This window comes from Peromyscus eremicus, chromosome 22, assembly GCF_949786415.1.
Source record: "Peromyscus eremicus chromosome 22, PerEre_H2_v1, whole genome shotgun sequence".
Taxonomy (NCBI): domain Eukaryota; kingdom Metazoa; phylum Chordata; class Mammalia; order Rodentia; family Cricetidae; genus Peromyscus; species Peromyscus eremicus.
In genome coordinates, this window is record NC_081437.1 from 18,468,802 (window position 1) to 18,484,861 (window position 16,060).

At 41.1% G+C, this 16,060-nt stretch overlaps 1 protein-coding gene across 2 annotated transcripts in view; it reads right to left on the reverse strand.

Moving 5' to 3' along the window:
• Positions 1–16,060, reverse strand: part of Ltbp1 (latent transforming growth factor beta binding protein 1) — a 392,973-nt gene that overhangs the window by 105,962 nt on the left and 270,951 nt on the right. The window contains exons 12-18 of one of the 2 annotated variants that reach the window (XM_059248705.1): positions 15,304–15,372; positions 13,459–13,481; positions 9,915–10,014; positions 9,313–9,411; positions 3,314–3,439; positions 2,099–2,224; positions 735–857 (exon numbers count right to left, since the gene is read on the reverse strand). In XM_059248705.1, coding sequence (XP_059104688.1) covers positions 735–857; positions 2,099–2,224; positions 3,314–3,439; positions 9,313–9,411; positions 9,915–10,014; positions 13,459–13,481; positions 15,304–15,372 — 666 coding nt within the window. Of the gene's footprint in view, positions 1–734; positions 858–2,098; positions 2,225–3,313; positions 3,440–9,312; positions 9,412–9,914; positions 10,015–13,458; positions 13,482–15,303; positions 15,532–16,060 lie in introns of both variants that reach the window. The other variant, XM_059248704.1, reaches the window with a different exon arrangement.

Below are 16,060 nucleotides of genomic sequence, written 5' to 3' on the forward strand. Positions count from 1 at the left end.
TGAAGTTACTTTATTTCTCTGGAGAAAATAATCACTGTCCCCAATCCCCCCCCCCCCAAAAAAAAATACTATGGAGGTTTCACAAAGAACTGGTGTAGGGTGAGTATCTGCATCAACAGAACTACCAATTAGAACGTAATTCTGACCATGGCGATGCATGGTTTCCAAAACACTTCGCTCATGAGCATCGTCTCCGTAAATGTAATGAGGAAAGCTTATCTAGCGTGGTCAGACTCTGACTCCAAATTGGTCGGACAGTGCTTCAAACGGTCCGCAAGAAAGTTCTAGAATACGCGTAGAAGAAGACAGCTAAGACAAAGGAATGTAACAAGATGGGAAGGGGGAGAATGAAAAATAAACACAGGTTACACCTGCACCACATTTACAGATGAGCGAGCCGCCAGACATCGTAATGAGGTCTGGCCTCATTCCAGAATAATCGGCAATTAACTATGCTCACAACTCCAAACACCAGGAAAGACAGATCCCAGCGTGAAAAATAATGAGTGTATCCAGAGAGAAAATAAGGCAGACAGAGCCACAGAAGTCGGGCAGAGGCTGTGAGCAGGGAAAGAGTCTTTGAGGAGTGTGAAGGGACCTGGGACTCACTGGCTCATGACAGAATGGAGAACAGAAAGAACTATGGAAGCTGCCTACTAGCCGTGGATCTAGACATAGGCCGCCACTCATAGTCCTGGGACACACAGGTCGCCCAGTCTCATGAGCACACTTACCCTCACAGTGTCCCCGCCGCGTCATCCGGTACCCACTGTCACAATATTCACAGCGAAAGGCCCCGACGGTGTTGATGCAGCGGCCCTCCCTACACACGTCGGGCCTCAGACATTCATCCACGTCTGTGTGGAACGCAAAATACGGTCCAGGCTTATTAACTTATTTTTACGTATGTTTTTTCTTTGGTGTATAATTGGCATACCAAGGAGTAGATTTCTCCGGTGGCCTTTACAAAGACTCTTAGTTTTTGTTTTTATTTCTCACCCTCCAACCTGCTCCCCTTGCCCCCATATTCCTGCTGCTTCCCTGACCCAATGTCCCCCTTTCTGCCTTGATGTCACACATTTTGTATGAGTCCCCCCAACACCCCCTTCTTTTAAAGCTTCCATTTCCTCCTTCTCATGTGTCCCTTTCTGGTTTCCTGGCCTCTAGCCACACTCATGGCATACAAACACACACACATACATATATACATACATCACACATACAAACACACACACATACATATATACATATATCACACATACAAACACACACACATACATATATACATACATCACACATACAAACATACAAAGTTAGGATTTATATAAAAAGGGAACATGCAGTGTTTAGTTTTGTGAGACTAGGTTAACTCATTTCATATTTTCCAGAAAATTTAGTAATTTCATTTTTCTTTAGAGATGGAAAAAACCTTCCATATATATATATATATATATATATATATATATATATATATATATATACACATATATGTGGTATACATATATATAACATTTTCATTATCCACTCATCTATTTATAGCTATCTAGGCTGGTTCCATTTCCTGGGTACTGTAAATAGCATAGTAATAGCTAAGTGTGTATGTGTATCTGTGCAGGAAATAGAGTCTTTGGGGGTATATGTCAAGAAATGGTAGACCTGGATCACATGGTCTTCTGTTTGTAGGTTTTTTTTGTTTTTGTTCTGTTTTGAGAAATCTCCACACTGATTTCCAAAGTGACTGCCCCAGTTACATTTGGCAAAGGTACCACTTTCAACCTCTCCCAGCTTTACTTCAGCATGAGAATGAAATGTCTGGTGTGTACTGTCATCTCTTTGACGAATTCAGCACGCTCTCAAGTTGCACGGTTTTGATTCATGTGGGGGTGGTGGTGGTGGTGGTGGGGAACCTCAAAACAACCTCTTTTCATCTCACACCTTTGATACCCTACCTCCCAGAGTGCCGTCCCCCCAGAACCAAGCAGATTGCTATACCACAGCGGATGTTTAATAAAAGAACGCTGGATTATTTGTGTAAGCACTGAACTGGCCCCCCTCCCTCTCCTCCCCGATCCGACATCAGGAAGAACACCGTCCTTACCTATGCAGTTGGTACCCTCCTCGCTGGCCATAAACCCTGCTGGGCAAATACACAGGAAACTTCCTTCCGTGTTCTCACAGCGACCCTGGGAGCAGAGGTGCTGGGCCTGAGCACACTCATCGATGTCTGTTAAGAAGAAAACAATGGGTGAGATTCGGGCTGTGGAGCTGTGGAGCGAAGACTCCGTTTCTCTGTTCTGTAAAAACACCAAATAGCTATTCTCTTGCGATCAGAGAGATTTTTATAAGCAAGAAGAACAGCAAAGTGAATACTGTAACGTAATACTGTAGGAAATGTGTAAGTTTCAAGGAGTAAAACTTAAAACAAAACAATACAAAAACCACAAAACATAACAACAGCATTTCAAAAATATAGATTCCAGCTCAGTAGAGATGGCTATTCTGGCAAGCAGGGTCACCCAAGCACTGGAATTGACCTTCAACAGGACAGTCAGGGACAATCCCACCTGCCATGCACTCAGAGCAGTGTTGGGTCATGATCATCTATCTCTATTACCTTTCCTACTTAGGTTCTAAAGATGACACATGACATCTGTCTGTCTACACATGACAGGTGCATGAGAAAGCAAACAGCTGTGAAAGTGTCTCTTTTACCTACCCACATGAAATGCACACAGTAAAGAAGTACTGGGTGTGTATTCTTGTTGCTTTATTTATTTTGTCCATGTCTTAAAACATAGTAAATTTTCTTTTAAAAAGAATTAAACTTAGAGTTAGCATAATTATTTACTAAATTCTATAACACCTCTGGAATAGCTCCCTCCAGAGTTCCTGAAACATAAAGTTCCCTCACTTAGAAATTCATTCTTAATGCTAGCATGTAGTGATTTTGAATTTAGAAATCCCTATCAGAAATCAGATTTTGTATATATTTATGGATGCATTACTGCAGCATGCATCAGTGTTGATTTGTTTGGGCCAAATGCATGATTGCTGGTAGCTATTGCTGGAATTCATATTTTATTTACTTTTGTATATCAGCCCATCTTTATGCAAATGTCCTACCTGTAGCAAGGGACAAGGCATTAAACATGAAAGAAAAGGAATCCTGTCATTTGGGCAAACTACTCCTTAGCTCCCTTTAAAAAAAAAAAAAAAAAACTAAACAATAATGTTTTCCCAAGATGATTAAACTTAAGGAACATTCTATTTCTGTTTCCCATTCGGAAGTCTATTTACCACGCATGTCTCTTACCAACACACTTCCTCTGCTGCTCACTGAACCTGTAGCCATCATAGCAGATGCAAGTGTACCTCACCGGCAGGTTGATGCAGTGTCCTGCCCCACAGATGTCTGGGTTCACAGTACATTCATTGATCTCTTTAAAGGAAACAAAACAATGTGAAAAACACCACAGCTGTAGGCATTTCATTGTACCCATGCAGCAAGGCTTTGTGTTTCACGAGCAGCTGAGTGAACCATTGCAGGTACAGATCTAGAAGAACACGGTGGGCTATGACTCTAACTATCAATCCACACAGCTACCACTGATCCATTACAGGTAGATGCTTCCTTTGGAAATGACTGGCATTTAGAGCTCTCGGTTTGTGAATAATTGATATTCCTATATACATTATTTTTTTTCTGGCCATTTTTCTTGAAATAGGGAAGGCCAAATTTGCAAAAGTAAAACGAATTCATCATCATTAACATACTAGGGCAGTGATCCAGAGCAAACTAAAAGGCTATAAAACTAGAGTTTATGCAAAAAGGTTTGACCACTGCAGTACCCTCTCATGCATCCCGGTGTCTTGATTAGCAGATATTCATTTGCTATTTTTAAGGCATAACTATAGGCTGGAATTTTAACACACATGAATAAAAGTCTCCAAAAACATATGATGCTGGCTGAGACAGAACTCAATACATTCCCACACCACGGTTCATCAGTGTATTCCAACTATTTCTCTTATGCTTGTTCTGTTATGTCCTGTTAACTATCTGCATGAAAAATGATTAACAATGCTAACTCTTTCATCGTGGGAAATGAATTGAGTAACAGTGGCCTTTCCTTTCAATCCTGCACATTATGTTAGAGCTGAGGGTCGAAGTTACACAGGTGAAGAACACTTGGGGAATTTGAGTTGACTTATCTTCTGCATTAGTCCTGGTTGACGAGGCACTAAACATGTATGGAACTGCCATGTTGACACCACTAGAGGGTATTAGGAGATGCATCAAGGAAGAAGGGAGGGAGGGAGGGAGGGAGGGAGGGAGGGAGGGAGGGAGGGACAGAGAGATGGAGGAAAGGAGTAACAGAGGGAAAGAGGGATAGAGGGAAGGAGGGATGGAGGGAAGGAGGGATGGAGGGAAGGAGGGATAGAGGGACGGAGGGATGGAGGGAAAGGGGGAGGAAGGAAGGAAGGAAGGAAGGAAGGAAGGAAGGAAGGAAGGAAGGAAGGAAGGAAGGATCATTCCTACAACACACTTGATTTCTTCATTGGTCATCCCATTTTTACACAGTGATTAGTTATTATAACTTCCAATGTTTTGTCCTCAGAGATTGCTTTCATTCACTTGCTTAGCATGATCCCACCCTTGTGGACAGAAAGAGCCTCAATCACCTTGGAGATAACCTATCTGCTTTCTACGAAGCAACCACCAACAGATAGTCAGATTCAGTGTTTTTCTGAAAGTTATTGTAAATTGGCTAGGATTGGCATTCCATTTCTAGAACTCCAGCACTTGGGAAATGGTAATGGGGGAGCTGAGGGTTCAAAGTCAGCCTGAGATATGTGTTGAGACCCTACCTCAAAAGGCTAAACACTTAGGATTTTAGCTCAGTACTTGCCTAGTATGAGCAAGGCTCTTGGTTTGGGTTTCATTTCCAGCATGCACACATGTGAGTACACATCAGTGTGTGTGTGTGTGTGTGTGTGTGTGTGTGTGTGTGTGTGTCTGTGTGCACATATGTATGTCTTTAACCTTTTTTTGTTTTGTTTTGTTTTTCTGTTTTTTGGGATAGGGTTTCTCTGTGTAGTTTTGGTGCCTGTCCTGGATCTCACTCAGTAGACCAGGCTGGCCTCAAACACACAGAGATCCGCCTGGCTCTGCCTCCCAAGTGCTGTGCGCCACCACCGCCCAGTGTCTTTAACCTTTTAAATTATGTCTTCCTCACATTTCCCTCATTCCACATTAAGTTTTTCATACTAAAGAATACATACAGCGCACAGAAAGGTGAGTCCCGAGGATACTGTCTTAATAGGAAAAGATCTCTGGTTTTTCTGGGTTTAGTGGCAAAGACGAGATGCTTTACATTTGCCTAAGAGTCGCTCACCTGCAGGCGAGTGAACTCATTCCCACAGGATGGGCCAGTTTACAAAGAGACACACATTCCTTTTAGAAACTGTCTACAGGAGCCATGGCAAAGCACTGAGGCCAGGCCTCCCAGGCAGGGCTCACTCCTACTCTCAAGGGCTCCCTGGTAAAAATGAATATCTTTTGTTCCAGAGATTGATTGGTGTCCCAGAGAGCTGGTCAAGTGAGTGCCCCCTGGACTCTTACCCATGCCCTTGAAAATGCTTACACGTGTGCCACTTGGGTCACAAGACAGTTCTGCCCCCGATACAATTTCACCTTCACCAGCTCAAGAATCTTATTCTATTCCTTTTTTTCTAAAATCCACTGAGGACTTGGAAAAACAGGAATGATGAGCAAAAGCCAGTGGAAAACCAAATGCTCTGTGTCTCTCACCAATAAGGTCCATGGTAGATTCAACACCTCCGTGTGTTTATTTTCAAAAATTCTGCGAAAAGAGGAGCTTGGGGCCGGTTGTGAAAACCAGCGAGCTGATCCTGAGGTCATTTCTGCATCGTGTGATTAGTCAAAGGGAGGGCTGAACAAAACCAGTGCCCAGACAAAGGAGCTGGAATAGCCCAAGGTGAGAGCTCTATCCTTAAATAACCAGTTCATTTCTCATTGGCATAGTTTTTTTTTTTTGAGACTCACAACAGCAGGAATATGCTTCGGGGACAAACATTTCTGAAGGGGTCAACTCTGAGTCCTGGAAAAATCAGACTTGCAAATAGTTTTTAAACCATTCTGGCCATGGTCACTCTGGAGGTTTCCATAAGGCAGTTGTGGGGGAGGAAGAGCAATTCCTGGCTGCTCTGCAAGGGCCATGGAGACAGTACAGGAAGAGCCGGAACAAGGCATCAAGTATTAACTCATGGAAAGGTTTATTAAAATGCCCTGGCTTCCCAACTACCCCAGGAGGAGCAGACATTGTCCCACAACAATTGAAACAGATGTTTCCACTTTGTAAATATTTGCTAGAGAAATAAAGGTTTGATTTTTTCCAACCTATCCTTCAGCTATTATGACACTGTGCAAAATCGGGAATTTATATGCTGAAATGCATGATTGATTTGGAAACGGTAGGCCAATAACGTTGCAAGCCACTAAGTCAGCTGTTCAGAGTGGAAACTAATGCTTCCCGCAAATAGTCTGCTCCTTGTATAATTACTCAATGTACAAGGGTGTGTGGCTAGATCCAAAAAGGCTCCTTTCCAATCTTGCAATCACAGAGATATCATCACTGAGCAACACGGAACGGATTGTGTTTATTATAGGGTCTTAGATTAGTCCATCCCTTCCTTCAGCTATGGGAGAAAATAGCAGTAAGACATGGCATTGATGGTGCCTATTCTTCAAAGGAGAAAAATTACACAGCGTTCCTGTGATAAATGATGTGAAGCTTCCTTAATTCTATGTCTTTGGTCATCACATTAACTACAAGGAATGTTTACATTTGGGTTGGAGATGGAATTTGGCAAGAAATGGTATTCTCATACTATTGTACCTCATGTTTACGTGACAGCTCCAAAGTTGCAAATACATCCATTAGGAGCCTCTCTATTTATAATTGTCTCCCAAAGGGTGGATTCCTTCCAAAAAGTTATTTCACTAGCGGAAGTGGAAACACTAACGACTGTTCCACAAAAAGGGGGAAAAATTATCAGGGTCACTTGCTTCCTGGAAGGAAACATTTGCGCTTCAGACATGTGATAGCAGATGTTAGCCCTGAAAATCTGCCAGACTAAATTGAGCTGTCTTCTGACAACTGCGTAGAGCGGGGCTACATCCATTTTTCTTTCAATCAGCTCCGCAGTTCAAGCTGAAGCCCAGAAACTCCCACTTGTTACTCCTCACATGTTTGCATTTAAGTGATGAAACCAAGACCATGAAGGCCAGAGAGATGGCTCAGTGGTTAACTGTGCATCTTGTACTTCCAGCGCCACCCACGTCGGGTGATTGACAGCCACCTGCTCCAGGACTTCTTTTGGACTCTGCAGACACTGCACTCACACGTGCCCAGACCCCGCACCCCCACCTACACACACACACACACACACACACACACACACACACACACACACACAACTGAAAATAAAACAAATCTTTATTTGAAAAAAGACATCCACAATCATTTCTATAGTTTTGTTTAATAATGAAACCTCATTCATCTAGGTGAAATGTAATTAATTTCTGTGAAACTAATGTGGAAAGAGATTTGTCCACTGATGCCAGATACCAACTAAATTTACCTTCACATTGGGAAATGGAAATGCAATACTTATTTAGAGAAACCTGTGAGTTACATTACCATGCTACATTTTATAACACTGAGGTAAACAATTAGAAGGTTTTTATTCCCCTAAATAGTACATTACATGCTTATATGTCTTCAAATGAGCAGGGTAGATGTACACATATATGATCTCAGAATATGGAATAATAATTTCAATCATGCGCCTTTAAAAAGTGTCATCATTTTTGTTAGATCACAGAGCCTGTATTTCTATTAATATCTCTATCTACCATCTTATCATCTATTCTCTCTCTCTCTCTCTCTCTCTCTCTCTCTCTCTCTCTCTCTCTCTCTCACACACACACACACACACACACACACACACACACATACACACACACACGGAGCCCATCCCTCCCCCGCCCTGCAGTCTCTCTCAATGGACAGAGTCTACAAGAATACCGTGAGCTTATCATTCTCACTTTCATTCTCTCCTGGTTTGTAGCCCCGGGATAACTTTACATCCTACACAGTGCCTGCCTACATGTTCCTTGGCACGAAGGTGAGGCTACATCATGTAGCATGGAACTTTCCCATCATCCCTGAAAACCCTCATCAGCAACTCCCCCTTTTCCTATGGTATTGAAGGCCCTTTCTCCCTTCCAACCCCATTATGATGTTATGGGGCAATCTTCTCCTAATGGTCTCCATGTCAGAGTCTCATCATGGCTGCCTACGTCTATGAGCCTATACCTCTTTGAGGGGTAATTTCCTATGAGTCCACCTTCCTGCAAACCTCTTCTGATACAAGTTATAATGGCTTCAGTATAGAGCTCCAAAGATATTTAGAATTGCTCACATTTCTATAGCACTTCACTTGGTATTAACAACAAAATCCAAGAGGAGGTACCATATAACCCAGGGAGGGCCAAGGCCTGGAGTGCAAGCTTGTCTTGATTCTAGCACTGAACTAGTTGAAAGTGGGTGGTTGTGCCCAGGGCCTGACACTTTCTTCGTCACTTAGCATTTAATTCTCTACAATGGGATGTTTGCGTTGTTTTCCCTTTTCTCTACTATAGATTATGCTGAAATCCTTTATTTATGCTTCTCGGTATCATTTTTCCTATGGATGATCTTACTACACTTCCCTACTATCCTATTATTAAGAACATTAACATTTTAGCTTTTTCTCATTTGTTTCCAAAGCAACACATTGCTGGAGTTTTTTTTTTAATAAGGATTGAAATATGTTTGTTATAAGAATTTTTAAAATATACAAAAGCATATCTAAGAGCATAAAGATGATCTATAACCCTGTTCCTCATCATTGGTAAACACGGATGCCTTTCTTTCGGTCTCCTTTTCCATATTTGTAGACATTTAAAAATAAAATTGGCATCACGACATTGTGTCCTACATTTCTTAACAAGTATTATTACAGAAATATTTCATGAAAACATTAAATGTTCTTTAGAAACGTTAATGGCTCTGTAATATGCCACTGCATATGTACCCTGATTTACTTACGCACACTCATTTCCAATAAATTTGCTGTGATAACTAACCTGGTGATGGTCAAGCTCATGCATTTGATATTACATTTTAAGTGCTGTCTACACACGTATTTTCACAGGATGCAGAACACAGCGAATTCTCCACTGACCTGTTACTTGAGTAGGAGCAATCACCTGACTGGCACTAGATGTGGAAGCTTCGGGAGCTACCTCTACAGGCCCAGGGGGTGAGGTCTTTTCAATCACAACTGTGTGAAGAAGGGAGAGATAAAAAAAAATTAAACCTTGTTATGTACACTGACATCCTGGGGCAAAGTGGAAGTCTAACTTACTCTAAATAAAACAGTAGCTTTGTTCAAGAACTGATAGCTATCTCAAAAGCTCACGGTATTAATTCACACTTCTGGTTTGCTTGTTTAGTTAAAAAAAAACTGAGAAAAATTCAAAATTTAAAAAAAATGACCATTTGATAAATAAAAAGCTTCAATATTTGCACAGTGTATACTAGTCCTGATCACTGAAGATAATGAAAGGCTGATATTTCCTATTACACTACATATATTACTCTTCTTAGATGAACATTGTTCTAGTATAGGAACATACTAGATTGTACATTTCATTGTAGTACATGTAGGCATTTCACAATGAAAGTCAATGATACATTAAACACAATCAAAGACATAGGCATAAAAATTACAATGATTTTTTTTTCAGAATACCCTTATCAACAACACATATCAGCACAGATTACCTGGAAACTGTGGATGCAGATGAATTGTTGAAATGCCTGGGGAGAGCTGGGGTTGCCCAGGTTCAAGTCTGGTTTTCTCTTGATCCAGTGAAGGTATTTCCTGGTGGTTGTTTTTCATAGAGAGAGAGAGACAGAGACATAAAGAGGGAATTACTTTCATTTTTCTCATGTAGTGTTATTTTTAGTTAACTAAATGTATTCTCAGAAAGGCAAAAATATCATAGGATCAGATACACACCTATGTATGTGACTTTAAAAAGTGGTGCTGTTACAATGTCAAACTCTTATTTCAGGAGCTATGCTAACTACAGACATGCTCTCATCCATTTCCTTGGACTTCAAGCCTTGAAAGCAGTGCCCTTAGCCCAGAGTTCCACATTCAATCTCCAACTGGGCAACCCTAACCCTAATTGGGAACTAAACATCCATGCCAGTCACGGGGCTCTGCGCCACATCCACATTTTACAGATTAAATGAATGATGGATGTAGCAACTGAGCCATAAAGAACATCTACTAAGTTTAAGTCCATTAAGCCAGGTAGTCGCCGTGGCCTTCTTTAGCCCACAGCTAATAAGGTAACATCCGCCTGTTCTCTCTCAGCAGTGGTAGGTTGTCATAGCAATAGCAGCTGCAGTCTTAAAGGACTTGAGGCTTCCTAACTCAAGCAAAAAAGAAAAAAAAATCCAACCATCATCATGGCTCAGCTTTCAGCGATAGCTCTGTAGGGGCTCATGCCAATGGGATAGTTAGTCTAGTTAAAAGGGTCTGCCCCTTTACTCATACCAGTGTGGGGCCAGAGAACTCACAACACCTCATTAAATGCATTCATCAAGTTACTTCCTCACTGTTACCCAACATCTTTCCTCTCTGGCTTAACTTGCAGAAAACCCACTTCCTGACCTTGGTTTCACTCTTGACCTATCTCCTGGCTTTAGTTACTACCTTTTATGCTTCTAGAGTAGACACACTCACAGACGATTTCATCGAAACCCAATTTTATAAGTATGAATTCCTACAGAGTAACTTTGGACATGCTACAAATTCCACAGACTCCCATGCCTGACCCCTCCCCAACAAAATCCACCAGCCTCCGATGCTAACTTCATCTTTCGGTCATTGCCAATCATTCATCCATCCCACCCAGATTTAGTCACATTTTAGGGCCTCCTCTTTCGTTCCGCACCCCCAAACCTGTCCATGTTCAGTATCCTTTGTGGTGATCCACCTTTTCTAATCCATGGTCCTCAGTGCCGCAGCCTGGATTTGTTTCTCATGCTCGGCTAACTGTAGCATCTAACCGGCCTCTCAAGCTAACAGTCTCTCTACCTCCGTTAATCCACAACACATCCACCCGGGAAACACTGACCACTCATTACGTGTCCCCGCATGCCCTTTTCTCTGTCTGAAGGCAGACTGACTTTCTGTTACTTGTGAGAGACGGCCTCCCTCAGTCTCTGCGACTTCTCCCCCATAGTCCATGGTAGATAGCAACAAAGAGCAGCCAGCATTAACTTGACTTTATAGGCAGGATCTCCCCATCCACCTTAAGCGTGGTCCTCCTAATCAACACCACTTCTCCACTACACAGGCAGGGACTCAGTTCAGCAGGCACTTCCTCACTGATTACAAGTGCAGTTCAGTATTTCCAGCCCATCAAAACGGGACCATGTTCCCTTTCTAACCTGATTTTTTGCTGCTGTCAATGAAACCTTCACTCGTAAATGTCTCACCCTTGGACTTAACCTCCTTTCCTCTCGTCTGTCTTTAAGATCACGAGGCCTTTGTAAAGTATCAATCCTAAACAGACCCTGATTTCAGTCCCCTTCCCAACTATCCCCTTTTAAATGGAAATGTACGGTCTTAACTGTACAAGGAACATGGTCAAATGAAGTTAAGATTATGTAAGAAAAACGTTCGCGATCTCTTTCTGATTCAATCCCCCATTCCTTCTCTCTCTCTCTCTCTCTCCTCTCTCTCTCTCTCTCTCTCTCTCTCTCTCTCTCTCTCTCTCTCTCTCTCTCTGTATGCATGCTTTTGTACCCATGCACTCACACACGCATGCGCACACGCACTTGTGCCTACACTGTATCTTCACCTAGGTGTGCGCGCATGTAGGGGCCAGAGTTTGACATCAGGTCTCTTCCTTGCTTGCCCTCTGCCTTATCCTGGAGACAGTATCTTTTCTTTCCCTAGTCTCAATTCCATTGCACTAAACCACGCTACAATAAGAGAAGAACAAAGCTGAGTTATGAAGGGTTTGTTTAGGCAGCTGACTGGCATACTTACAAGCTCACTGAGTTCTTCCCCCCTTGGATCATACATACAGAGCTAGACTCAAAAATCAACAAAATTGTAAGCTACCGTACATCACCCATCATTCAAGATGCTAACTGAGCCACAGCCGTGCCAGTCAAGTCTGATCCATTGTAGTTCTTTCGGGCTGAATATACCATGATATATCTCAGTATAGGTGTGATCATCCCACAGCCATCATTTCCTTATTCTGGATTCTTTTAACACTCATATGGTAACATATGCTGCATGTAACAATTGAAACACTATTTAAAATAGTTTATTTTTACATCCTTCCCCCACAGGAGTTTTTTTTTTTTTTTTTTTTTTTTTTTTGGTTTTTCGAGACAGGGTTTCTCTGTGTAGCTTTGCGCCTTTCCTGGGACTCACTTGGTAGCCCAGGCTGGCCTCGAACTCACAGAGATCCACCTGGCTCTGCCTCCCGAGTGCTGGGATTAAAGGCGTGCGCCACCACCACCTGGCCCCCATAGGAGTTTTAATGCCTAATATATTCTTGGCAACTGGATGAATGATATAAAAATGAAAAACACTTAATAATTACATAATTTTCATATTATCAAATAAAGAATCAAGGCAGAAAAAGGGGCAGAGAAGATGCAATATTTCATGAACAGGACATCAATTCAGCAAAAAAAAAAAAAAAAAAGTTCATATTTCCTGCTATTGAGTCTTACTATTTCTACCCCCATCTCCTCCTAAACCCAAAACTGATCAAATTTTCTCTAAAACTTCTGAGAAACAACATTTAGGTATTTTATTGTGGCTTTCAAGGGTAAGCGCTGTTTTTAATCTAATTTGATCTAATTTGATCCAAATGCTTGTGTTAAATTTTAGTTAGATTAATTAGTGTCGCACTTAATTTTATACGCATATTGAGAATACATAATTGGGCGAACACAAAAGAGCCTTTCTTCCCACAGTTAGTCCAGGCAACTTGTCGACCCTATGAACTCTGCTCATCATTTTCTTCTCTCCAGAATTCAGGCAAGAGATGGTGTTCCCCATGCAACCCCAGCAACCTATTAGCCATCACTTTCTGAGCACTGAGAATGGCAACAGCCATTTAGGAAATCCTGTCATATGATTTCTTGTATTAATGAATTGTGTTTCCTTACAGAAAATTATCTATAATATGAACATCCTAAAATTTTTTTAAAAAAATCATATACATAACCTTAAAAAGTGTCTTGAAGTAAAAAAGAGAGAAGACAAAAACAGTGAATGAATTACCTTCTCAGGAGACGCTGTTACCACTAAAACCAGAAAAGAGAGATGGGAATTAGCAAGCACAATCCACTCATCGTATTTCAATTTTTGAAAGGCATTAGAAAGCCATTATCTCCCCCAAACAATTACAAAGCAAATTAAGTCAAATGTGGAATTCCTGTCATCTGCCAATTGTGAGAATTTTACACATGAGTGCAAAGAACTTTCTGTGCTGTTTCATTGTTCTACTATCAAAGTTCAGAGACCAAAGGTTCAAAGTCTTTCACTCAAAATTAAGGAAATTAACCTCAATTTTAAAGAAAACACTTTCTGAAACATTGCTTGATGCTTAGTTTTTAGTTTGGGGAACTTCCCATGTCTTAGAAAACAAACGTCTCTAGTGTTCACAAATCCATCCGATGTCAGTGTTAAAAAAGAATGAGATTTTTTCATTGAGACATGAGAATGGGTACTTCATTTTTCATATAAACCGGTTTTTCATGAAACTTTCTGATTATTTTCATGCAGACATGCTAACTAAATCAAACAAAAGCCAAACCCCATAAGCCAAGAGGAGACAATTATAAATTCGCATCAATATAATTAGCAACTTCAGTATTACACAATCACTCGTGTTGTTGTGATGGGGTGATGTCTTTGTATTTTGAAATGTTTGTTTCATTAAGCAATTCTTAGCACTAGTCCTCAACTTTGCTTATTACTTGGAATTTTCTGAGTCAGTATGTCTCCTTAATCATTAGCAAAAAGCAAAAAGGTTGGATGCATTAATTCCAAGAAGCAATGAGGTTCCCAGAGAAATTAAAGCCCCTGCTCTTTCAATGGGAGGAAGCTAACCTACTTACTACCCTATGAAACCCATTGCTAAAATATTCTAAAGTCAGAGCCACACTTATGCCCATCTCCTTCTTCTAAACAAAGGATGAACACCCTAGGTCAGGGGTTCTTAACCTTCCTAATGCTATGACCCTTTAATATAATTCTTGTGTTGAGGTGACCCCCCACCACAAAATTATTTTTGTTGCCACTTCATAACTGTCATTTTGCTACTGTTATGAATCATAATGTAAATATCTGATATGCAGGAAGCTCTTCGCTGAAAGGTCTAACTGTGAAAGGGTAGCTTGACCCCCAAAGGGGTCCTGACCCACAAGTTGAGAACCACTGACCTAGATGGACAGAGACAACACTAGGTGAGGTCTTACCTGCTCTGCCTATCCAAGGAAGAAATAGAGGACAGAGAGTAAAAGAGCAGAAAGAGATAGGCCAGAAGGCACCAAGCTCAGAGCCCAGAAAAACCCCTACCACCAGGGAAGAAGGTTATGCCAAGCTCCCCACAGGACCCACAAGTGGGCATCCCAAATCCTTACCTAAGTATCAATGGCAAAAACCAACAAGAAGGTTTTTTGTTATTTTTTTAGAGGAAATACATACATGACTTACAGATCTAAAACTGTTCATTTTTCCAGGATCAAGGCTTTTCTGTGGTAATCAAAGTAGTCAGAATACTAGAAATACTGCTTTATCCACCAAGGAGAGAAGAAAATCTCTCTGTCAAAACTAGAGCCCTTTAGACTCTGTGCCCTTGGCCATGGGTCCCATTATACACTTTTTATGATACATAGCAAGTCATGTCTGTCTTGGATTTCTCAGAAAGTAAATGAAAGGACCTCACATTGACAAAACCAAACATCTTACAACATCCAGCTTCCTCATCTATTCAAGAATTACACATTAGAAAATGTCAGCAACATTAAGGTTGAGAGCTATGCTCCAGAAGGGTCAAAATAGACATAGAAGCACAGATACAGAGATGGGCAGGTAGAACCCACATCCAGCATGTAAGCTTACCTTCGGGCTCCGCCACTCCCGGCCCGTGTTCCCGCGAGGAGGTCAGGGCCTCCACTGGCTCTTCCTTGGCTGGGAGAGGTGGAGGATGAGTACTTTTAGCAACAGGTTGAGTGTTCTTTGGCTTGACAAACACAGCTTCTTTACCTATATGCTGATGGACTGGCCTGCGTCTATGAACGCCAGAAACCGTATAACCCATTCCACCAGGACAGATTTCCTTAAAAGCAGCTAGATTTGGGATGGGAAAATATTCCTTTTAAAAATCTAACAGTGCAAACTTATACAGAGGAAAATATCATGATGAATATCTTTTAATAAGTCATCGCTAATATAGATACATTTCAAAACTTCAGAAACAGATGCAAAATGTAAGCAAATGGTTTAAATTCCTGATAAACTTGTGTATTTACCGGGAGGAAAAAAATGCTACTTTTACTTAAACATTTATTCACCTATTAATTCTTTATCCTACCCAATTAGGATATATATGCATGTGTGTATACATATAAATTACATAGGATATATATTTAGCACTAATTTTATATATTGTATTTATGTGCTAGTAGCCAATATGCCACTATGTAGACGAAATTATATATGTAAACTCTATTACAGGAAAAGATATGTAATATACTAGCAGTCATTTTAAGTACAGGTGACAAGTGTCTCATATGTGGCTATGGAATATCAACAACAGTCAGGTTCTCTCCTGTCCTCCTGCTTTTGTGCTTTCATTCGTTATTAACGAAGAGCTCAA